Source organism: Schistocerca serialis, chromosome 9, assembly GCF_023864345.2.
Source record: "Schistocerca serialis cubense isolate TAMUIC-IGC-003099 chromosome 9, iqSchSeri2.2, whole genome shotgun sequence".
Lineage (NCBI taxonomy): Eukaryota > Metazoa > Arthropoda > Insecta > Orthoptera > Acrididae > Schistocerca > Schistocerca serialis.
The window spans coordinates 306,860,201-306,884,846 of NC_064646.1; the positions used below are offsets into that span (position 1 = coordinate 306,860,201).

Below are 24,646 nucleotides of genomic sequence, written 5' to 3' on the forward strand. Positions count from 1 at the left end.
AGACAAAGGGAGCTGAGGTAGCGAACAGATTTAATTACGCTTACATTATTACTTTGTAAAGAGCCACTGAAGCCCCCGGGAATCTTACCCTGAAACTGCTAAACACCGCCGCCCCCCCCCCCCCCCCCCGTCCCCCTCGATTCTTAAGAGAATAGAACTGTACATAAAACAGCTTCAGACGTCTGATTGCTTTACATGTGAGCTAATGTGTTTGACGCTAAGCGTACTAAAATTTTATGGTTGAATACGCAAAACAGTAATTACGTTAGTTTCATTACTTTCGATTATTTGCCCACAGACTAATTAAAAATTTACACTTTCCTGGTTTTTCTTCTAAAGTATGTATCGTACAATGAGATAATTTTGTAAGTATCTTCGTGGTATATGTGGATGCTGTCTGCAAAATGGGTGGCGAATGGAGTAAAGAGTAAAGAAATATAGCCGGCCGCGGTGGCCGTGCGGTTCTGGCGCTGCAGTCCGGAACCGCGGGACTGTTACGGTCGCAGGTTCGAATCCTGCCTCGGGCATGGATGTGTGTGATGTCCTTAGGTTAGTTAGGTTTAAGTAGTTCTAAGTTCTAGGGGACTGATGACCTAAGATGTTAAGTCCCATAGTGCTCAGAGCCAGTAAAGAAATAAGAAAGTAAAACGTCACATTTGATGCTGGAGTTTTACCTAATGAAAAACGAATATTCAGTAAGCGATAAATTGATTCCTTTCTTTATTTTGTGCGGCAGTTATCGAGAAAAGTTTGTAAAAGATATGAAATTATGTTTAAAGTTTTTTGGAAGTCACTAAGTGCCCTCATTATCAAATACTGGATGAATATGATCTGGGTAAGTTATGCGATGAGAGTTGCACTGCTTCAAGGCAAATACACTGTTTATAACGTTAATACTTGACTTAGTTTGTTAAACCTTAAACGTAAGATTATACTCCTCAGAGAGTAGATTATGACAGCGTTTTAAACTTTAGAATACGGCCAGTAATTATGCGAAATATTGAAAATCAAATTTTTGTTGTTCCTGAAAGCTGTTAGAGACACAAACTGCAACATGGCCCTGGTGACAATTTTACACGTTTAGTAATGTAACTACTCACACAAATCCCCGAAATGTTGTTGGTGGAGTACATGGATTGAATTCATTTCGGTGAGTGTGGTTCAGTTGACATCTGAAGAGCTTGCGCAGGAGTCTTCAACGTCAGCTGTCTCCTGTCTGCATGTCCCTGCTCTGGCCTAAATTTTGTTCGCTGCGTGTGTCACAGAGGCAGGGCGTGCCGGAGAACGACGCGGCGCCCGGCGAGTTCCCGTGGGATGTGGTCATCTTCTCTGACGAGCTGCAGTCGGCGCTCTGTGCAGGAGTCATCGTCACCGAGAAGGCCATCCTCACCACCGCCCACTGTGTCGAGGGGTAAGCATCTGCCACCGTGATGGGACCGTGCCACTCTGTAGTCGGTTGTTGCTCTACTCCTTAAAGCCGTCGTCACACAGACCCTGCACTCGAACGTCAACGTTCAGCTTGCCGAGTTTCTGACGTCATGACATGGAAAAAGCGCGCTACAGAGTCTTTCCCAATGAGCAGAGCAATATCAAGCATGGCAGATATTGTGAACTCGCATTTGAAGATAGACTAGACAAATGGAAGAATACTACCTTCGTCACGTGCAAGCCATCTCCCTGTTTTCAGTGCAGAGTTGGAAAGCGTCATATTTGTTTTCAGTTGCAGCCCATATTTGGTGGGTGTCGTATTACAAGTAGCCTTTCCACCACAGCTTTGCTCACATATGTTGTCCACTTCTTCCACTCCCTCTCTCTAACCATATTTTCCTCCTCACTCCCTCTGACCATACCCTCTTCCTTTTCCACCTGTCCGCTGTCCGCTACCCCTCTACAACTTCTACCTACCTCATGCATCTCTCCATACTCCCTTCTCTCTGTCCATTTCCTTCTCTCCTCACTCTGCCCATCCCCTCCTCTGTCTATCTCAACCTGCCCCCAGCCATTGGCATGTGTAGCTCACGGAATATACTTAAGTAAAGCAGGCCAATACCCTGTCGTGCAGGCCAAGCTACACACCAGCTGTTGGAGAAAAACAAGTTTTTGCATCACTGCTCCCATTGGAGCTAGGAGGTTCTAAACCACACAGTGCTGATACTTGTGGGGCTTGTTGTTTCTGTGTCAAATTTGGTTCAAACCGATCAAGGACTTTGGGAGGAGATGCCAGACATACATACGTACACACAAACGCTCTGCTTTACATATACAGGGTGATTCAAAAAGAATACCACAACCTTAAAAATGTGTATTTAATGAAAGAAACATAATATAACCTTCTGTTATACATCATTACAAAGAGTATTTAAAAAGGTTTTTTTCACTCAAAAACAAGTTCAGAGATGTTCAATATGGCCCCCTCCAGACACACGAGCAATATCAACCCGATACTCCAACTCGTTCCACACTCTCTGTAGCATATCAGGCGTAACAGTTCGGATAGCTGCTGTTATTTCTCGTTTCAAATCATCAATGGTGGCTGGGAGAGGTGGCCGAAACACCATATCCTTAACACACCCCCATAAGAAAAAATCGCAGGGAGTAAGATCAGGGCTTCTTGGAGGCCAGTGATGAAGTGCTCTGTCATGGGTTGCCTGGCGGCCGATCCATCGCCTCCGGTAGTTGACGTTCAGGTAGTTACGGACAGATAAGTGCCAATGTGGTGGCGCTCCAGATACTGTAGTCCAGTTACAGTAGCACCTTCAAAGAAAAAGGGATCAAAAACTTTATTGGCTGAAATGGCGAACAAATGTACAACTAAATGAAACTTTATAGCTCCCTTAATTCGCCGACAGATAGTGCTTAGCTCTGCCTTTTGTCGTTGCAGAGTTTTAAATTCCTAAAGTTGTGGTATTCTTTTTGAATCACCCTGTATAATAGGTGACATCCTATGACGATACGCCATTTCATCGCATCAGCACATTGAGAATCTCTCAAAAATGTGTCGTTGTTGGTAAAATTTGTTGTTCGAAACAGGTGGGAAACGTCATATTGGTGGGTAAAGAGTTTTTATATTAGTACCTCCGTGTTACTAAAATATGCTGTTTCAAGGCATTGGCTCACTGAAGATCTTTCAAAAATGTATTGTCTTGGTATGATCTATTCCAATTAAATGTCAGTTCATCAATTTGTTATTCCTTTATTTACCTTTCCGTCTGAGTCTGACTTTAATAGACTACCCATCTAGAGCATAAGCTCTTTGCACCACATTGTGGAAGTTCCAATAAACATTCTGCATTCCTTTGCCCAATGATGACTGGCTTTTTGCCTTTTTCAATGGTGGTGAATGCACATGTTTCCCTTGTTTGTTTTGCTCTTTTACCGTGAGCTCATAATGATATATCAACAACAACTCGGTCATGTTGACAAGGTGGCTAAAGAAGTCACAAGAAATTGGCTTGCAATATTTCGGCTACTGGGTGTGAGCAATCGAAAAATCTTGCTAGTGGCGACCTTTGTCAAAGTTAATATGTTGTGTAAGATGAAAACTGATCCATGATTGGTTTTCACTTTTCCCACTACCGCTTCGATTGTGATTTGCTGATCTTCGGACACCAGGCCCTCCACTTGTCTTGCAATTCCCAGAGGGATGGCCTGTCACTTGGTAGAAGCGTCTGCACCACCCAGCGACTGTGTCATTTATGACAGTACACTGCTGTGAAGGGGCATTGCACCTCTATAATTCAGCACGGATTGTTGCAGCGTTGTTCCCTTTCAAATGCAGAGAATGAAAACGAGCTCGACTCTCCAATTTATCAATGGGTTGTGCTGTTTTGCTTCAGCTCCCGTGGAGGCATGCTCTGGTACAGTGGCGCTAAGATTTCAATGCAGCCGTGTACCTACTAGTAAACAATAAAATCCTTACGTCACTTTATTTTTTCGGGGTGACAATTATAACTTTACGGCCTCCCCTCGTAGTGATTAGACACGTTCCTGTTGACCCAGTCCGTCTAGTGAGCGTCGGTGGATGGTCGCATTACAGACGCGAGAGCTCCGACCTGACGGTGAAGGCGGGCCTGCAGTCGGTGGGCGGGCAGCCCGTGGCGCAGTCCCAGGTGGCCGCCACCATCCGCCACCCCAACTTCGACCCCAACACGCAGTTCGACGACCTGGCGCTGCTGGTGCTGGCGGCGCCACTGCCGCTGGGCGGCGCCGGCCGCCTCTCCGCCGTCTGCCTGCCGCTCTCCAGGGCCTCCGGGCCTTCCAACGGCTGCGTCGCCAGCGGCTGGACCAAGGCCGCCATACAAGGTAACACACGTCGCAAGTCCCCTTCCGTTCGGGACTTGGTTGTTTGTTTATTTTCCTGCTGTTTTATCAATGCTAGCGATTTCCTCTTCAGACGGTATTATAAAGAGCTGGAGCTGTGACCTCTACATTGTCAGGACAATGTGAAGCAGAGTGGGACGGTGAGGATCTGTCAAACGCCCACAGGCGCTAATGAGACAGTGTTATCAGAATATACATTATTATTCACAGGTGTGCAGTTGTCTTCCTTCACGGCTGTCAGTAGCCAGGCGAGCAGAAGGGCGCTGACCGAGCGGTATTATATCAATCCCTCTCTTCAGGCTTTCATTTCAGATATTTCTGCAGCATCTGTGTGCTGAAAGCCATTCTTGTGTACGACTTATGCGTTATTGCCTCACTGTGCATGGTCAATGGAATGATGTTATGCTCCCTTCTCCACGAAGTCACTCTGCTGCATCGGCGAACTGGTCCTCCAGCTCGGGTGGTGTGTGGCAGTTTAGCTCGGAGGTGGGCTCATGCTACATACACTGAAGAGCCAAAGAAACTGGTACACTTGCCTAATATCGTATAGGGCACCCGCTAGCACGCAAAAAGTGCTGCAACACGACATGGCATGGACACGACTGAAGAAGTGCTGGAAGGAACTGACACCAAGAATCCTGCACGGCTGTCCATAAATCCGTAAGAGTATAAGGGGGTGGAGATCTCTTCTAAACAGCACATTGCAAGGAATCCCAGATATACTCAATAATGACAATGTCTGGGGAGTTTGGAGGCCAGCGGAAGTGTTTACACTCAGAAGAGTGTTCCTGAAGCCGCTCTGTAGGAATTCTGGACGTGTGGGGTGTCGTGTTGTCCTGCTGGAATTGCCCAAGTCTGTTGGAATGTGCAATGGACGTGAATGGATGTAGGCGACCAGACAGGATCCTTATATACATTTCACCTGTCAGAGACGTATCCAGACGTATCAGGAGTCCCATATCGGTCCAACTGCACACACCATTACAGAGCCTCCACCAGCTTAAACAGTCCCCTGCTGATATGCAGGGTCCATGGATTCATGAGGTTGTCTCCATACCCGCACACGTCCATTTGCTCGATACAATTTGAAAGGAGACCAGTCCGACCAGGTAACTTGTTTCCAGTCGTCAACAGTCCAATGTCGGTGTTGATGGGTCCAGGCGAGGCGTAAAGCTTTGTGTCGTGCTGTCACCAAGGGTACACTAGTGGGTCTTCGGCTCTGAAAGCCCATATCGATGATGTTTCAAAAAATGGTTCAAATGGCTCTGAGCACTATGGGACTTAACATCTGTGGTCATCAGTCCCCTAGAACTTAGAACTACTTAAACCTAACTGCCCGAGGCAGGATTCGAACCTGCGACCGTAGCGATCACGCGGTTCCAGACTGAAGCGCCTAGAACCGCACAGCCACGCCGACTGGCGATGATGTTTCGTTGAATGGTTCGCACACTGATACTTGTTGATGGCCCAACATTGAAATCTGCAGCAATTTTCGGAAGGGTTGCACTTCTGTCAAATTGAACGATTCTCTTCAGTCGTAAGTCCCGTTCTTGCAGGATCTTTTTCCGGCCGCAGCGATGTCGGAGATTTGATGTTTTACCGGATTCCTGATATTCGTGGTACACTCGTGAAATGGACGTACGGGAAATTCCCTAGTTCATCGCCACCTCGGAGATGCTGTGTCCCATCCGTCTTGCGCCTGCTATAACACCACATTCAAACTCACTTAAATCTTGATAACCTGTCATTGTAGCAGCAGTAACCGATCTAACAACTACGACAGACACTTGTTGTCTAATATAGGAGTTGCCGACCGCAGCGCCGTATTCTGCCTGTTTACATACCTCGGGTTTTGGATACACATGCATATACCAGTTTCTTTGCACTTCGATGTATGTCAGCTATTCTTCCGGGTTGCCATTCCAGTCTAGATGTTGCACACTAGCCTGCCTTGACTTCCGCTCCGGCTCTGCCGTTGGCTGGAGCAGAACTTAAAATTTTCGGACCTGCCTGGGATATCATTGAGGGGCATAACAATAACTTGCCACTTTTCTAGCAGGGTAGGAATCTGAGGACCGACTTCAGGCCTTCAGGCCAATATAAACTGCTTCCACACATTGCCAATATATAAAAAATTGTACAATAACTTGCGCTGTAAAAATATAGCTTTGTAGTTGTCGTAGCAATTGCAATGTTGATTCCAACGTGCAGTCAGTTGTGCGAGAAGGTAGGTCGTCGAACATTCATCCTCCACTGCCGCCACGGAAGCAAATATCCATCGATCATCTCGAACGGAACGCAAACAAGATATGAAATAAAATGGCAAGATATGAAATAAAATGATCACATAGGCTCAGTGCGTTGGTCATGTAATGAGAAAATTCAGTCAGTCTACAAAGGAGATTTCTTACAAAACAATCGTGCTACCCATCCTAGAATACTACTCAAGTGTATGGAGTTCATATCAGATAGGACCATCAGGAGTCGTAGAACTGGTGCAAAGAAACTCAGCGCGTGTGGTCGCAGATTCGACCCGTGGGAGAGCGTCGCGGAGATATTGAAAAATCTGAACTGGCAGACGCTTGAGAATGGATACTATCCCTTATAGCATTTCAAGAACTAGTATTAAATGAGGAATACATTACAAATCCCTATGTATCGCTTCCCTATGGGCAGCAAAGATAAGCTTAGAGTAGCTGCAGCACACAAAAAGAAATTTAAGCATTCTTCCCACGCATCATACGCAGATGGAACGGGAAGAAGTCATAATAAGTGATACAATGGGAAGTAACCACTGCCACGATCGGAACAACGAATTGCGGAGTGTAGATGCAGACTTAGATGACAGGAAGGAAAATTCAGGTTTTACGTTCCGTCTACGACATGGACATTAGAGACCGTGTTCAGACTCGGGATGGGGGACGAAACCGGCCACATTCCTCACAAAGGAACTATTCCAGCATTTAGGGGAACCACAGAAATCCTAAGTCTGGATGACCACAGGAGTATTTGAAATGGACCCCTCACGAAAGGGAATGCAATGTCTTACCACTGTGTCTTCTTGCTCGGTTGCAGTGACGAGATCTGAGGTCAAGGTCATCAGAGATGGAACTCTAGTTTTGATTCGCTAAGACTGGGAATGAAAATCAACAGTGACATTTTTTAAGAAATCATTCAGTTCTTCGCATCAAGTTCTTCAGAGACTACCGAAAACCTCGAATAATAGCTGTGATCCGATCCACGTTCCTCCTGATCGCGAAGCCAGTGTCTTCATGTTGGAACCGTATCATCCGGACAGAAATACTAAAACTTGGAATGCACTTTGATTGGTGACAATGAGGCAAGAAGACTCCTGCTTCAGAGGACAGATGAGCGTTCCAGTGTCCAGCAAGAAACGGCACAATCATGGCTGGAAGTTCATAAGCCTTTAAGAATAACGTTATGACTTGAGGTACATTATCGTTTCATTCTCTTAGACCACAAATCCAGGTGGTAGGGGGTATTGACCAATTTTGTTACACTTTCATCCTCAGACGTCATAGTTATCATACGGTATGACTGTTTTTCGTAGGCAGACTCTCTCAGCGGAGATACCCTGCTACCCAACTCGAAGTGATTCTAACTAGTATGATCAGAACTTCAAAGTTGTAACCCAACCTCTACGGATCTTAACCCAATCGACCCTTTAATGGGTTCATTCGAGCGTTGTGTTCGCTTACTGAACTGTCCACCAACAGTGGAGACATTCAGCATCTGAATCGCATAGCTGTTGTGTGTACGGTGCGGTACGGTATCAGATGATAGTATTAACATTAAAGCACAGCAACCCGAAGGATGGTTTGAATAAGAGACTGGGGTCTTAAAACATTGCACCACCTTGCTCGACAAGCAGACGACAAAAATCTGCACTTACATATAAGAGAGCTATTTTTAAAAAGGTGAGAGGAAGTCGGTCCAGGGTTGAATGGTGGCTGTTACAGGCAAGGTTCGTGGAGCTGACGCCACGATGCACCGGGTACCCGTCAACCTGATCGAGCCGGCCACGTGCCAGGACCTGCTGAGGAAGACCTACCTCGGCAAGTACTTCGTCCTCAACAAGAGCTTCGGCTGCGCACTGCCGGCGACCTCCACGGCCAGCTTCTGTATGGTGAGTTCTTGCAGCGCGACTTTCAGCTCCACTTGTAAGACGAATGACATCGATCTTAAATTTACATTGACTCGTGCAAATTTTCCGTCTTTATCGCTTTTTAGTTTTATAATCTATTCATCTTAAAGCATATCGGCTGAAGCTATCATCGGGATCTGTCAGTTAAGAATGAAACAAAGGTAGGTTTGTACACTCCTGGAAATGGAAAAAAGAACACATTGACACCGGTGTGTCAGACCCACCATACTTGCTCCGGACACTGCGAGAGGGCTGTACAAGCAATGATCACACGCACGGCACAGCGGACACACCAGGAACCGCGGTGTTGGCCGTCGAATGGCGCTAGCTGCGCAGCATTTGTGCACCGCCGCCGTCGGTGTCAGCCAGTTTGCCGTGGCATACGGAGCTCCATCGCAGTCTTTAACACTGGTAGCATGCCGCGACAGCGTGGACGTGAACCGTATGTGCAGTTGACGGACTTTGAGCGAGGGCGTATAGTGGGCATGCGGGAGGCCGGGTGGACGTACCGCCGGATTGCTCAACACGTGGGGCGTGAGGTCTCCACAGTACATCGATGTTGTCGCCAGTGGTCGGCGGAAGGTGCACGTGCCCGTCGACCTGGGACCGGACCGCAGCGACGCACGGATGCACGCCAAGACCGTAGGATCCTACGCAGTGCCGTAGGGGACCGCAACGCCACTTCCCAGCAAATTAGGGACACTGTTGCTCCTGGGGTATCGGCGAGGACCATTCGCAACCGTCTCCATGAAGCTGGGCTACGGTCCCGCACACCGTTAGGCCGTCTTCCGCTCACGCCCCAACATTGTGCAGCACGCCTCCAGTGGTGTCGCGACAGGCGTGAATGGAGGGACGAATGGAGACGTGTCGTCTTCAGCGATGAGAGTCGCTTCTGCCTTGGTGCCAATGATGGTCGTATGCGTGTTTGGCGCCGTGCAGGTGAGCGCCACAATCAGGACTGCATACGACCAAGGCACACAGGGCCAACACCCGGCATCATGGTGTGGGGAGCGATCTCCTACACTGGCCGTACACCACTGGTGATCGTCGAGGGGACACTGAATAGTGCACGGTACATCCAAACCGTCATCGAACCCATCGTTCTACCATTCCTAGACCGGCAAGGGAACTTGCTGTTCCAACAGGCCAATGCACGTCCGCATGTATCCCGTGCCACCCAACGTGCTCTAGAAGGTGTAAGTCAACTACCCTGGCCAGCAAGATCTCCGGATCTGTCCCCCATTGAGCATGTTTGGGACTGGATGAAGCGTCGTCTCACGCGGTCTGCACGTCCAGCACGAACGCTGGTCCAACTGAGGCGCCAGGTGGAAACGGAATGGCAAGCCGTTCCACAGGACTACATCCAGCATCTCTACGATCGTCTCCATGGGAGAATAGCAGCCTGCATTGCTGCGAAAGGTGGATATACACTGTACTAGTGCCGACATTGTGCATGCTCTGTTGCCTGTGTCTATGCGCCTGTGGTTCTGTCAGTGTGATCATGTGATGTATCTGACCCCAGGAATGTGTCAATAAAGTTTCCCCTTTCCTGGGACAATGAATTCACGGTGTTCTTATTTCAATTTCCAGGAGTGTATGTTAGTATCTGACGGGATACTGTGTATCGATGCCTTTCAACGTGTTATGTTTCGTGTTACATATATGTACATATGTAAAACTTGCGTTTGGTGCATACTGCTTCTCATTTGTTTCTTTCTTATCTGATAGAGTCTGCTGCTGGAATAACCAGAAATGCATTAAGGCCTGCCTATACATATTATAAATTAAGGTCCCACACCGCATTTTTCTGCTTCTGTGTGAAAGCTACTCTCAGGAACTACTTTACGCATTTTGATAAGGTTTTCACCAATAGACTGATTCTCGAGGAAGGTTTGTGTATATAACCTATTACCTCTGCGTCATACAGTTTGTCCGGCAGTAGACACTTACAGAAACCGAAGCGTATCGCTGTTAGTCTATAAAATAAAAAATCGGTAAAGACAGAAATTATACTGACACGATTATCATTTACTCGCTTTGACTCAATTAATATCCCAAGAGGTAAATCTCAGAAGCAAGTACTAGAAAATTTCGCAAGAAATGTAAATAAAAATATATTGTGGGATCCACCCAAAGGTAGCTAGACTTTTTGTTCCTTTTTGTTCATGGTCACTGTTTTAACCCCAAGTATCTGTGTTGCGGCTAGAAAGAGCATTTTAGATTTCTGACACACAGGAGCGTATCCAGGATCAGAGCTACGGGGCAGCTCGTATTAGTTCCACGGTGAATGGCGGAATAGGAACACTTGCTACTAGCTGGAACCCATCACATGTTTCTCCTTTCTTCAAACTGTTACAATCAACTGATACCTCTCTCTGAGTGGCAGGGCAGAATGAGAGTTGACTTACGAAGATAATTTTTCTTTTTTCTACAAGGGGGGGGGGGGGGGGGGGAAGATGGCTGCGTCCTGCCCTCCTTCTCTCCCCTCCCTGTCTTTCCCATCGCTGGGTTCGCACTTGCCGCCACTTGCCATTTCACAAACGATCCAGAACAGGATTTTTCTACAATTTAGTGTCTTCAAAATGTTAAACAACAACCTCTTTCTTGGACCGTAGGTAGAATACGGGAACACGGTTTTTAGGGTTCGAGACGATGTTCAAAAATTTTACATTCGAATTTTCGAATCGGAATCAGTTGGGTAGTGTGAGGAGGTACAGGGGGAGCGGCGGGAAAACCGGATTTTGAACATATACTGAAACTAATCAAGATTTCCAAATACTCATTTCTGAATCGAACGTCTCTGTTTGTTAAAGTTTGACAGTACACACGAGATGTCATTGAAGTTCCCAGGTCGAAGTAATTTACGAAGGACATAGCTTATTCATCCACATGCCGTTGTCATGATTTATAGTGCGAATTGCGTTTCTTTGAATTTTTTTGGCGTTTATTAGCTTGAATTATGACACTGCGTGATTAAATTCGCGAATCGATTGCGGGCAGTTTGTTCCACTCCAATTGTTGCTGTTTTTGCAAATGTGCCGTAAAGTCTGATTATTTTTGTAAACTTGAAATGTAGGAAGGGAAATGAAAGGGAAAGAATGGGTGGGAAATGGTGACTGTTAGCCGCACAGGACGTTGTGGTAATGCAGTGGCGAAAGTTGAAAATTTATGCCTGCCCAAGACTCGTGAGAGGTTGCCTTAACTGCGTCTGCCATCCGAACATGATCTCTGGCTGACTCAGATTTTCAACTTACCGCACGCTGTAATGCAGCATCCATCGTCCAATAAACTCCCTACTCGCAAATTCCGATTGCAGTAGGAGATCGGACGATATTTGTGCATCCACAATGAAACAAACGTCTAGGAGCCATTATCCTCTTTTTTAATCCCCGACGCAAACAAACGGGTGTTATAAGTTTAACGTGTGTATCTGTTGGTGACATCATAGCTGCCAAATGAAAGGTCCGATTTCAATGCAGCTTTTTTTTCAGAACTGTATATATCTGAGTGGTGTCTCTTCTGTCGGACATGCCCGACAGAACAATCGCCACTCAGATATATACATTTCTGATTATTTTGTCTATCGAGTACATTTTCTGTGCTGTCAACTAAAGTCCCTTTCGAATAACTTACGGTGATTCAGCTGGGTGTTTCGTCAACAACCGTCAATGTTTCGACAGGTGGCCATACTGTCATTTCCGAGGCAAAACTGCACCAAGTAACCGCTGCAGTTTTGCTAAGTGCTGCAGTTTTGCCTTGAAAATAACAGGGTCGTCACCTGTCGAAAAATCGGCCGTTGTCAACGACGTCACCCGGCTGTATCCCCATAAGTTATTCGAACCTTGTATACGCCGGAAGAAACTTAGGTCTCAAAGGGTCCCGTTCTTTAACAGGCTTCCGGTTTCATCTTAAAATGTCCAGCAGTAACGCTTTCTCATTCTGACTACTGCCTTGCTGGACCATAGTTGCTGAATCACACCATGAACATTTATAAGCATGCTGGTTGCTGGACGCATTATTTGCAATATTGACGGCCTAAGGCCCATTCTTGGATTTGCGACTTCACCTTTCTGCAAGTGGATCTCCCTCATCACAGCAGTTCAGAGCCACAGCTGTAGAGAACATCTATTGAACTGACAGCCAAAATATCGATCCTGATTGAATATCCAAGTTACCCTTTCCATTCTCTATGTAAGCAGTTGGTTCGTCTTGATCACTACCATGTCAGTCTACAAGAGTCGATGAATGTCCTGAAAATCAAAAGTGAACAGTTTGGTCACTACAGCCAACCTCAGTCTCGTTCTTTCACTACTTCCCAAAATCAACATCTACTTCAACATTTGCATACATACTCCGCAGACCTACACACGACACGTGGCAGAGGGTAGTTTGTACCACTGCTAGTCATTTCTCTTCCTGTTCCACACGAAAATAGAGCGAGGGAAAAAACAATTACACTACTGGCCATTAAAATTGCTACACCACAAGGATGACGTGCTGGAGACGGGAAATTTAACCGACAAGAAGAAAATACTGTGATATGCAAATGATTAGATTTTCAGAGCATTCACACAAGGTTGGCGCCGGTGGCGACACCTACAACGTGCTGACATGAGGAAAGTTTCCAACCGATTTCTCATACACAAACAGCAGTTGACCGGCGTTGCCTGGTCAAACGTTGTTGTGATGCCTCGTGTAAGGAGGAGAAATGCGTACCATGACGTTTCCGACTTTGATAAAGGTCGGATTGTAGCGTATCGCGATTGCGGTTTATCGTATCGCGACATTGCTGCTCGCGTTGGTCGAGATCCAATGACTGTTACCAGAATATGGAATCGGTGGGTTCACGAGGGTAATACGGAGCGCCGTTCTGGATCCCAACGGCCTCGTATCACTAGCAGTCGAGATGACAGGCATCTTATCCGCATGGCTGTAACGGATCGTACAGCCACGTCTCGATCCCTGAGTCAACAGATGAGGTCGGTTGCAATACAACAACCATTTGCACGAACAGTTCGACGACGTTTGCAGCAGCACGGACTATCAGCTCGGAGACCATGGCTGCGGTTACCCTTGACGCTGCATCACAGACAGGAGCGCCTGCGATGGTGTACTCAACGACGAACCTGGGTGCACGAATGGCAAAACGTCATTTTTTCGGATGAATCCAGGTTCTGTTTACAGCATCATGATTGTCGCATTCGTGTTTGGCGACATCGCGGTGAACACACATTAGAAGTGTGTATTCGTCATCGCCATATTGGCGTACCACCTGGCGTGACGGTATGGGGTGCCATTGGTTACACGTCTGCGTCACCTCTTGTTCGCATTGACGGCACTTTGAACAGTGGACGTTACATTTGAGATGTGTTACGACCCGTGGTTCTACCCTTCATTCGATCGCTGCGAAACCCTACATTTCAGCAGGATAATGCACGACCGCATGTTGCAGGTCCTGTACGGGCCTTTCTGGATACAGAAAACGTTCGACGGCTGCCCTGGCCAGCACATTCTCCAGATCTCTCACCAACTGAAAACGTCTGGTCAATGGTGGCCGAGCAACTGGCTCGTCGCAATACGGCAGTCACTACTCTTGATGAATTGTGGTACCCTGTTGAAGCTGCATGGACAGCTGTACCTGTACACGCCATCCAAGCTTTGTTTGACTCAATGTCCAGACGTATCAAGGCCGTTATTACGGCCAGAGGTGGTTGTTCTGGGAACTGATTTCTCAGGATCTATGCACCCAAATTGCGTGAAAATGTAATCAGATGTCAGTTCTAGTATAATTTATTTGTCCAATGAATACCCGTTTATCACCTGCATTGCTTCTTGGTGTAGCAATTTTAACGGCCAGTAGTGTATCTATAAACCTGCGAACGAGTCCTAACTTCTCTTATATTCATGGTCGTTAAGCGAAATGTATGTTGGTGACAGCAGGACCGTTCTTTAGCCAGCTTCAAATGCCGGTCCTCTAAATTTGCTCAATAGCATTCTGTGCTGGGATTTCCATTTTAGTTCCCCAACCATGTCTGTAATACTTGCGTGTTGATCCAACCTACTGGTAACCATCTGGCAGTCCAGATCTGAATTGCTTACATGTCTCCCTTTAATCAACCTGGTGGGGATCCCAAACACTCAAGCAGTACTCAAAATTGGTCTCATCAGTGTTCTACACTAGATGTTCTTTACACATGAAAAACACTTTCCTAAAATTCTCCCAATAAACCGAAGCCCATTGAATCGCTACCCAAACTGAAGATTTGACTCTTTGTTATCGCTGCCTCGCCTGCTCCACAGGTTGACGCAGGTTCTCCAGTGACGTGCGAAGACGCGGCGGGCCACCAGGTCCTCCGCGGACTGTACAGCTGGGACGTGGGCTGCGCCGCCCCGTCGGCGCCCGCGTCTCTGTCCTCCGTGGACACCGCGTGGATCGAGTCGGTGCTGGCCATTCCCACCGACGAGCTGGTGCGCCAGGAGCTCAACGAGATCCTGCGGCGCCAGCAGCTCGAGGAGCAGCAGCAGCAACTGGACACCGAGGGCAAGCCGGGCTTCGCACAGGGCTACGGCAAGTAGGCGGACCTCGGCGCCGCGAGGCAGCGTGCGGGGGATGGCGCTTCAGCGCTTCGTCGGTGGCCACCGCTTTCCAGAGTCGAACAGTGCAAACGGCTTCCACTACTCCTCTTCAGAGGACTCCCCATTCCTCATAATACTGACTGCGATCTGTGATGTTTTCATATCTTCGCGCAAACTCGTTCAGATGTTATCAGTTCCATTTTACACGAAACCGTCGACACTGCAACTACTGGCAGCTTGATGCACTCATTTGGAAATTTAGGGGATACTATCGCTTTGCAAGGGTATTGCTTGTATGTAATTTTTGGGACCCTCTGGACTTGCACGCTTGCCAAGTGTGGATTTACACTCCAAAAGGAACGTCGGAGCGTCGATAGCTCTTGTACAGCTTCTTCGTGCTACACCATTGACGCTCCAGACGTTCCCCTTTGAAATTCCTTAATGGAATGGCCAGTGGACAAAGAAAGTGTGGTGTGCTTTCTTTCTAATCCTGCCAATTAATTTTTTTAAATAAAACGTTTTGTAAACACGTTTTCGTAATTTATTTCCAGCAGCGATTTCATAAATGTTTACTAAACTGACAAACGCTGATGGAAAACATTTTGCTGAGACTGACTCATAATGGTTTGACTACTCCCCGTGTAGGGCGATTGACTGAGGAGGAATCTTTCAGCTGTAAAGCAGGAAAAGGAAGCACGAAATGAAGATGAGAGACTAGCTACAATTGTTAGTTTGACGACGATCTGACACTTGTTTCGTTTTACTGAAAGCAACAGTTAATTACATTTTTATTACAAACAATGGCCAGTTTACGGATATTCTGCGTTTTATGCTACAAACTTTGTATGCAACAACCAAAAGAAACACTGCTGTGTGATTGAGTCATATGATTCACTTATTTTCTAATAAATTTACTGCTCAAACAAAAATACTGCCTTATAAAAATCTCGATAATTTGTAACGATTTTTTGTAAAAATGAACTGTATTTTGCAGAGTACATCTAAAGATGATATGATCTGATTTTGTTACTGTAATGCTTAAGCAATATTTACAAATAAAGTATGCGAAACAGTAAATAAAATGTCCTATAATATTTGGGCAGTGTTTCAATTACATCCGGCACCAAAAAAAAAACAACAGACAGTCCTACAGATGTTCAACATGAAATCTTCAACAGATGCGCAGTTCCAACACAACGCAGGAAAGAAACTGAACCCACACTCACTTATGTACTTACAAATGCGAATAAAAGTTGTTTCTTTGACATGCCCTGCACTAATTTTCTACTTAAATTACATCGTATTAGACATAATGTTTGATATGAGACCAGTAACTGAATACCTTTTGTAGAAATTTGGTGCCTGTGGTGATAACATATACCCAATAGGTTCTGTGACGTCGATGCAGTGATAAAAATGCCGTACTATGAGGAAATGTTTCAGTTCTTAAAACAGGTGTAAGCAGCTTGCACTCAGTTAAGAGCAGCGGGGAGTGTCAGGAGTCTCCTCCAAAGAAATTTCATCAACAGGATGGTCAGCCATTGTCTGGTGACGATAGTATACAGTGAGCACTATTTTCAGTCAGAAATACATCCATGGTAAACGTGTCTCGCCATCCATTCGGTGCTGTTACAACAGTATATTACAATACACCTTAACATTGTAAGGAGCATTAACTTCACTAGCAACATTCCTTGCGTGCCTCTCTGAACACCACGTGACCACTGACATAGAAATCTCGCCATCCATTCGGTGCTGTTACAACAGTATATTACAATACACCTTAACATTGTAAGGAGCATTAACTTCACTAGCAACATTCCTTGCGTCCCTCTCTGAACACCACGTGACCACTGGCATAGATACGTTAAGTCTTACAGTATTAAGATGCTGTGCCATTTATTTTGGTGCAGTTGTCATAGCGTCTTACTTCTCTAGAGCTGGCATGGAGAAAAGCTGTCATATTCATCAGAAATTGCCATACATTACAGTACTGATATTAATAAAGTTTATTTACAGCGTCAACTGAAATAACATAGCACAGAAACAGACTTTCAGTACATCAGTCACCAGCAGGAAATAATCTATTCATAAATCGCCTTTAAACTCTATTGGCTCACATAACAGAAAAAAACCAAAGAAATAATGGTGGCTACCGATTTTAATATACATTGCTGCCCATCAGAATTGTGACACCATGGAGACGGCATGCAACAAACACCATATTAGCATGAAGTGCACCACTTGCTAGCATATACAAATTATTCGCATTTCAGCTTAGCCAACTACTTTCTGTATGTAAGGCAACATTAAGAAGCGCGTTTCTCATTCAGAAATCAGATCTGAATGACGGTCACTGATAAGACAGTTGCGTCATGCCTCGCGTAGCAAGGAGAAACGTCTACTATTACAGTCCCACAATACTGATGCTTCTGTTGGTCAGGATCCCATGATTGTCATGGAGATACGAAATCAACGCATTCAGGAGGGCGTACTCATTGTCATGCATGTACTCAATGGCCCTAAACGAGAGGACAGACAAAGTTAGTTAGTTACATGTCCAATAGATCATGTGAACGATTTTTTTAACGATACGATGTGGAACGAAACAATTTACAGCAGCTATTGACGACCTTTGGTGTTCCACGGGTCTGATTCAGATACTTACATATGCTCGCAGACTGCATCATCACGACGCGACAGCAACAGAGTCCGCTGCTTTAATGTTTATAGGATAACGCACCAATATGGCTGGCATCTTTTTTTCCCGACATGGCACACCATGCAAAAAAAATTATGCCTCAAAACTCGTGTTTTTGAGAAAACGTTCATTTTAGGTTCACTCGGAATTTCCTCTGTGGGCTGGATTGAAACCAATCGTGGGCGGGGTGTGACCCACAGACTGCTGATTGCTCACCAGTGGTTTGTGGATATGTACGCACTGTTCAGCCACAACATTATGACCACCTACCTAATAGCTGGTATGTTCATCTTTGGCACGGATAACTGCGGCAACGCAGCGTGGCGTGGAAGCAATGAAGCCTTGGCAGGTATCTGGAGAGAGTTGGCACCACATCTGCACACAAGTCACCTAATTCCCGTAAATTCCGGGGAGGTGGGCGACGACCTCAGATGTGTTCGATCGTGTCGAGATCTGGCGAGCTTGGGGGCCAGCACATCAACTGGAATCGCCACTGTGTTCCTCGAACCACTCTATCACACTCCTGGTCTTGCGACGTGGCGCACTATCTTGTTGACAAATACCACTGCCGTTGGGAAACACGGTGGTCATAGAGGGGTTAAGCATAATGGAGCCACCGCCAGCTTGTCTCCATCCAGCAGTAAAAGTGTCAAGCAGCTGTTCCCCTGGAAGACGACGGATTCGAGCCCCTCTCATCGTTATAACGAAGAAGATATCGGGATTCATCGGCCCATGCAATGCTCTGCCTCTGCACCGACGTCGAGTACCGATGGTCACGTGACCTTTTCAATCGTAGTTGCCGATGTCGTGGTGTTAACATTGACACATTCATGAGTCGTCGGCTTTGGAGGTGTTCAGACACACTCGTAATCTGCCCAGCATTAAAGTCTGATGTTAGTTCCTCCACAGCTCGCTGCCTGTCCTGTTTTACCAGCCTTCTCAGCCTACAAGTCCGACGTCTGTAATGAGGGGTGGTCGCCCAAACCCACAGCGTCTGGACGTAGTTTCACCTTGCTTTCGCCACACGTTGAAGACACTCACTACGGCATTCCTCGAACACCCGACAAGTCGTGCAGTTTTCAATATACTCGGGCCATCACAGTCTGCCCTCAGTCAAACTCAGATAGATCGCGCGCCTTTCCCATTCTACACAAGGAGAGCACACTCGCTGATACCACATGCACCGTGTGTGTGCCTGACAGTCATTCCTCGCCAGGTGACTTTGCTTTCGCCAGGATGGCTTTATGTCGATGGTGGGTCGATGGTTATAATGTTCTGGCTGATCAGTGTACATTTCTGGTGTTGACATTAATGCACACGTTATTTTTTAGACCTACTCGTGCAACTACAACAAAAAATAATGTTTTAGGCTTACAGTTTTTAAACACAAATTCGTCGATGGAATACAAAAAGTTGCCGGGAGAAAATATTTTTGGTTAGATTTAAAACTTGATTTTCTACCTGTCAGACACTTTATGGGCAAATGATCAAAAATTTTTGTTTCTGCGTACAGAACTCCTTTTTTGAGCCACTTACTGCTTTAATAACGGATGATAAGGTAATTTTTTCCTCTAGTGTTGTACATGTGGACGTAGCTATTCATCTTAAATTGTGAAGTGTTATTTATGACGAATTTCATTGACGATGCAGTTAAAATGCCAAACTCCTGGAAGAGATACCCAAATGGCGGCCACAGGTGAACACCACATACAATATTATTCTTACTGCTCGCTTTTGTGTAATCAGTACTTAGTGATGAGTTACACCTGAAAATGATTGCGTAAGTCATTATTCAATGGAAATATGCAAAATATGTCAGAAGCTCAATTCGTTTGTTTGGAAAATTAGCAGTTACATGAAGAGCAAAAGTGCCTGAACTTAATTGTCTGGGTATCTTAGTTATATGCTTCTTCTAGTTCAGCCTTTCGTCAATATGAAACCCAAAAATATGGAGAGCTCCACACTATTTAGGGACTCCTATTCATGCGCTGTATCAGTCACTGATATGACTCTGTTTGTTGCACAGAACTGAAAATAGCATGTTTTCCCAAAATTAATGAAGACTCCATTTTCAGAGAACCAATCTCTTATGTTGTTTTCTCTCTAATGGGATCCACTGTAACACTAGTATCGTCCACAAAAAGTACCTATTATGCTTGTTGAATGTTAAGAGCAAGGTCATTCACATATACACGGTGGATTACCTAAAACTTGCACCATAAATATTACCGGAAATGGAAAGTACTATTGAAGTCCAGTTTTCAAGAATAGATTAGTAGTCAGGGGTCAACAAATTGTAATAATACTTATAAAGTGTATTTTTTATGCTTTTAAATGGAACAGTGCCTATTGACATTAAGAGATCAAAAGTAGGGCAAATTAGAATGTCAGTCGTCTTTATTGCAGGATTATAGTGCAATTCTTTTATGAGATATCATCTTTTGAAAAGTTCCCACACTGACACTTGTACAGTCCCTCTTAAAGCATACACTAAATAACAACCAATTTCATACGTTAGTTATGTTGATGCTGACCAATAATGGGATAGCTGACCATCACAGATTGAGTTCAAAATGACCACCGGTAGCAGCAATACAAGCTTCCAGTCTGCTAAGCAACGACTACTGCACATGTGCTGGTATTTCAGCGAATATGTCTGAGTAGGGTGCAGTAATACATCGTTGGATATAATTGGGTGTAGTTCTTATGTCCTTGTAGACGGCGTCTCTCAGCTTTCACCACAGAAAAAGTTTACAGGCGTCAAATCCAGGAAACGAACCAATGAAGGTACAGACCCCCTGCATCAAATCCAATGATATGGAAACAATTCGTGAAGGCATGCTGTAGTACCTCATGTACTATGTGCTATACAGCCATCATGTTGGTACTATAGGTTCCTCCTAGTCTGGAGAGGAACGTCTTCCAGCACAGACTTAGCAAACAGGGCAGTGGCAAATCCCAAGAGTTCAAGGTATACTATAAAAATTACAAAAACACATACAGGAGAGTTATCAAATGGGCTAAAAAAGCTCATAATGATAAAACAATTAGGTGCTCTTCCAAAAATGTAAGACCATCTGGGGTATAGTAAATGAACAGACTGGTAGAAAGTTAAGGATAGAGGATAAAATCACACTAAATATAGAAGGACAAAAGACTGAAAATGCACATAAAACTGCCAACAAATTCAACAGATATTTTTCAGAAATTTACACAAATCTCCTAATCAACTCTTCGAATACTGTTCACTCTCCTCCCACAAATATCCTGACTAACTCTTCAAACACTGCACACTCTTGTCTCAAAAATAATACTCCTCTGAACTCCTACAACACCGTATGAAATTGAAGATATTATTAAAAAAAGAGTCAAAAAGATTTATTCTGCAGGGTATGATCTGATACCCTGCTTCTTACTTCATAAGTGTTCAAATTACATCAGTGGACCCCTGTCAAATATCATAAATACCTCATTTCTAGAGGGAACATTTCCAAACCAACTAAAACTTCCTAAAATTATACCTCTCTACAAGGAGGGAGAGAAAACGGACATGACAAACTAAAGACCAATTGCTATACTATCTGCCTTCTCAAAAATATTTGAATACTGTATGTTAAATAGATTAGAAATACGTTTAAATTCTAACAACATAATCACATCTTCCCAATACAGATTTCGGAAAAATGGGTCCACTATACATGCTCTGTATGCATTTCTAGAAAAGTGCTCAAGTTTTGTTGACCATAAACAACCTGCTGTGGGTACATTTCTTGATCAGTCCAAGGGCTTTGACATGGTCAGCCACAAGCTGCTGCTTATGAAACTCCGTAAGTATGAGTTTAGAAGTGTAGCCCACAATTGGTTCCATAGCCACCTTAGTCAAAGAAAGCAATATGTAGAAATAAGAAAATCAGAGACATTCAGGCACTGCAGGTCACATATACTACATACAACAAATGGCGTCCCTCAGGGATCTGTCCTTGGCCCTGTTCTTTTCATATTGTTCATAAATGATCTCCCAGAACACATACCAAATGCCAGCTCCTTTCTGTATGCGGACGACACAAATACCTTGATAACCAGTAGAGGTGACACATTGCAAGATGCAGTTAATGAAACTACTTGTCATTTACAATTGTAGTTTGAAGCAGATAGACTATTCATAAATACTCAATAAACTGTAAGTATGAACTTACATACTAGACAAAATCTAACCCCCTTCAATGCAGTTATAGTTATTAGCAAAGATGACATTACGAACAGGCAGGACACCAAATGTCTTGGACTTACCATCAGCAACACACTAAATTGGAAACCATATATTGAGGCATTGTCACAAAAGCTTAGTAAAACCTGCTATCTATTATGATCATTAAAAGACACAGCCAGTGTAGATACCTTGAAGCTGGTGTACCATGCCCTGTTTGAGTCTGTCTTGAGCTATAGCCTAATCTTCTGGGGAAAGAGCTCTGATTCTCTCACAATTTTCAAGTTACAAAAACAAGTACTAAGAATAATGAAATGTAAAAAAAGAACTGAACACTGTAAACCACTATTTCAGCAACTAAAAATCCTGCCACTGCCACGCCTCTATATATTGGAACTAGCTTGTTTTACAGTACAGCACTTGGATGCCCTCGACAGAAATGCAGACCGCCACACACGACACCAGAAACAAAACACAGTTACAAATTATAGCCCACAACACAAAATTATATGTGAATGGGATTAAATGTATGGGCATTAAAATATAAACCACCTCCCAACAGACATAAAAACAAGCAAAAACCCAAAAATAATGAAAATTAAATTAAAGGAATTGCTACTAAATCAATGTTTCTATTCCATACATTAATTTCTTGAAACAAAATTTTAAATACTTGCAATAAGCTGTGTATTTGTAGATGTTTCAATTTTTTTTTTTTTTTTTTTTTTTTTTTTTTTTTTTGTCATCAGTCTACTGACTGGTTTGTTCATCTCAGAGTAGCAACCTACGTCCTCAATTATTTGCTTGACAAGTCATTAAGTCATTCCCTCATGTATTAGCAGATGTCCTATCATCCTCTCCCTTCTCCTTATCAGTGTTTTCCACATATTCCTTTCCTCTCCGATTCTGCGTAGAACCTCCTCATTCCTTACCTTATCAGTCCACCTAATTTTCAACATTCGTCTATAGCACCACATCTCAAATGCGTTGATTCTCTTCTGTTCCAGTTTTCCCACAGTCCATGTTTCACTACCATACAATGCTGTACTCCAGACGTACATCCTCAGGAATTTCTTCCTCAAATTAAGGCCGGTATTTGATATTAGTACACTTCTCTTGGCCAGAAATGCCTTTTTTACCATAGCGAGTCTGCTTTTGATGTCCTCCTTGCTGCTCCATCCGTCATTGGTTATTTTACTGCCTAGGTAGCAGAATTCCTTAACTTCATTTTCTTCGTGACCATCAATCCTGATGTTAAGTTTCTCGCTGTTCTCATTTCTACTACTTCTCATTACCTTCGTCTTTCTCCGATTTATTCTCAAACCATACTGTGTACTCATTAGACTGTTCATTCCGTTCAGCAGATCATTTAATTCTTCTTCACTTTCACTCAGGATAGCAATGTCATCAGCGAATCATATCATTGATATGCTTTCACCTTGTATTTTAATTCCACTCCTGAACCTTTCTTTTATTTCCATCATTGCTTCCTCGATGTACAGATTGAAGAGTAGGGGCGAAAGGCTACAGCCTTGTCTTACACCCTTCTTAATACGAGCACTTCGTTCTTGATCGTCCACTCTTATTATTCCCTCTTGGTTGTTGTACATGTTGTATATGACCCGTCTCTCCCTATAGCTTACCCCTACTTTTTTCAGAATCTCGAACAGCTTGCACCATTTTATATTGTCGAACGCTTTTTCCAGGTCGACAAATCCTATGAAAGTGTCTTGATTTTTCTTTAGCCTTGCTTCCATTACTAGCCATAACGTCAGAATTGCCTCTCTCATCACTTTACTTTTCCTAAAGCCAAACTGATCGTCACCTAGCGCATTCTCAATTTTCGTTTCCATTCTTTTGTATTTTATTCTTGTAAGCAGCTTCGATGCATGAGCTGTTAAGCTGATTGTGTGATAATTCTCGCACTTGTCTTGCCGTCTTCTGATTTGTGTGGATGATGCTTTTCCGAAAGTCAGATGGTATGTCGCCAGACTCATATATTCTACACACCAACGTGAATAGTCATTTTGTTGCCACATCCCCAATGATTTTAGAAATTCTGATGGAATGTTATCGATCCCTTCTGCCTTATTTGACCGCAAGTCCTCCAAAGCTCTTTTAAATTCCGATTCTAATACTGGATCCCCTATCTCTTCTAAATTGACTCCTCTTCACCCTCATAGAGGCTTTCAATGTATTCTTTCCGATTCTTTCCGATTCTTTCCACCTATCTGCTCTCTCCTCTGCATTTAACAGTGGAATTCCCGTTGCACTCTTAATGTTACCACCATTGCTTTTAATGTCACCAAAGGTTGTTTTGACTTTCCTGTATGCTGAGTCTGTCCTTCCGACAATCCTATCTTTTTCGATGTCTTCACATTTTTCCTGCAGCCATTTCGTCTTAGCTTCCCTGCACTTCCTATTTATTTCATTCCTCAGTGACTTGTATTTCTGTATTCCTGATTTTCCCGGAACATGTTTGTACTTTCTCCTTTCATCAATCAACTGAAGTATTTCTTCTGTTACCCATGGTTTCTTCGCAGCTACCTTCTTTGTACCTATGTTTTCCTTCCCAACTTCTGTGATGGCCCTTTTTAGAGATGTCCATTCCTCTTCAACTGTACTGCCTATTGCACTATTCCTTATTGCAGTATCTATAGCGTTAGAGAACTTCAAA

The 24,646-nt window shown here is 44.3% G+C and overlaps 1 protein-coding gene across 50 annotated transcripts in view; it reads left to right on the plus strand.

The window, feature by feature from the left end:
• Positions 1-16,157, plus strand: part of LOC126419810 (collagen alpha-1(III) chain-like) — a 64,219-nt gene extending 48,062 nt beyond the window's left edge. For all 50 annotated transcript variants that reach the window (XM_050086998.1, XM_050086999.1, XM_050087000.1 and 47 more), the window contains 4 exons: positions 1,266-1,411; positions 4,037-4,302; positions 8,301-8,467; positions 14,786-16,157. In XM_050086998.1, the coding sequence (XP_049942955.1) occupies positions 1,266-1,411; positions 4,037-4,302; positions 8,301-8,467; positions 14,786-15,061 (855 nt within the window). In that variant the 3' untranslated portion in view covers positions 15,062-16,157. The remainder of the gene's footprint in view (positions 1-1,265; positions 1,412-4,036; positions 4,303-8,300; positions 8,468-14,785) is intronic.
• The last annotated feature ends 8,489 nt before the right edge of the window (positions 16,158-24,646 follow it).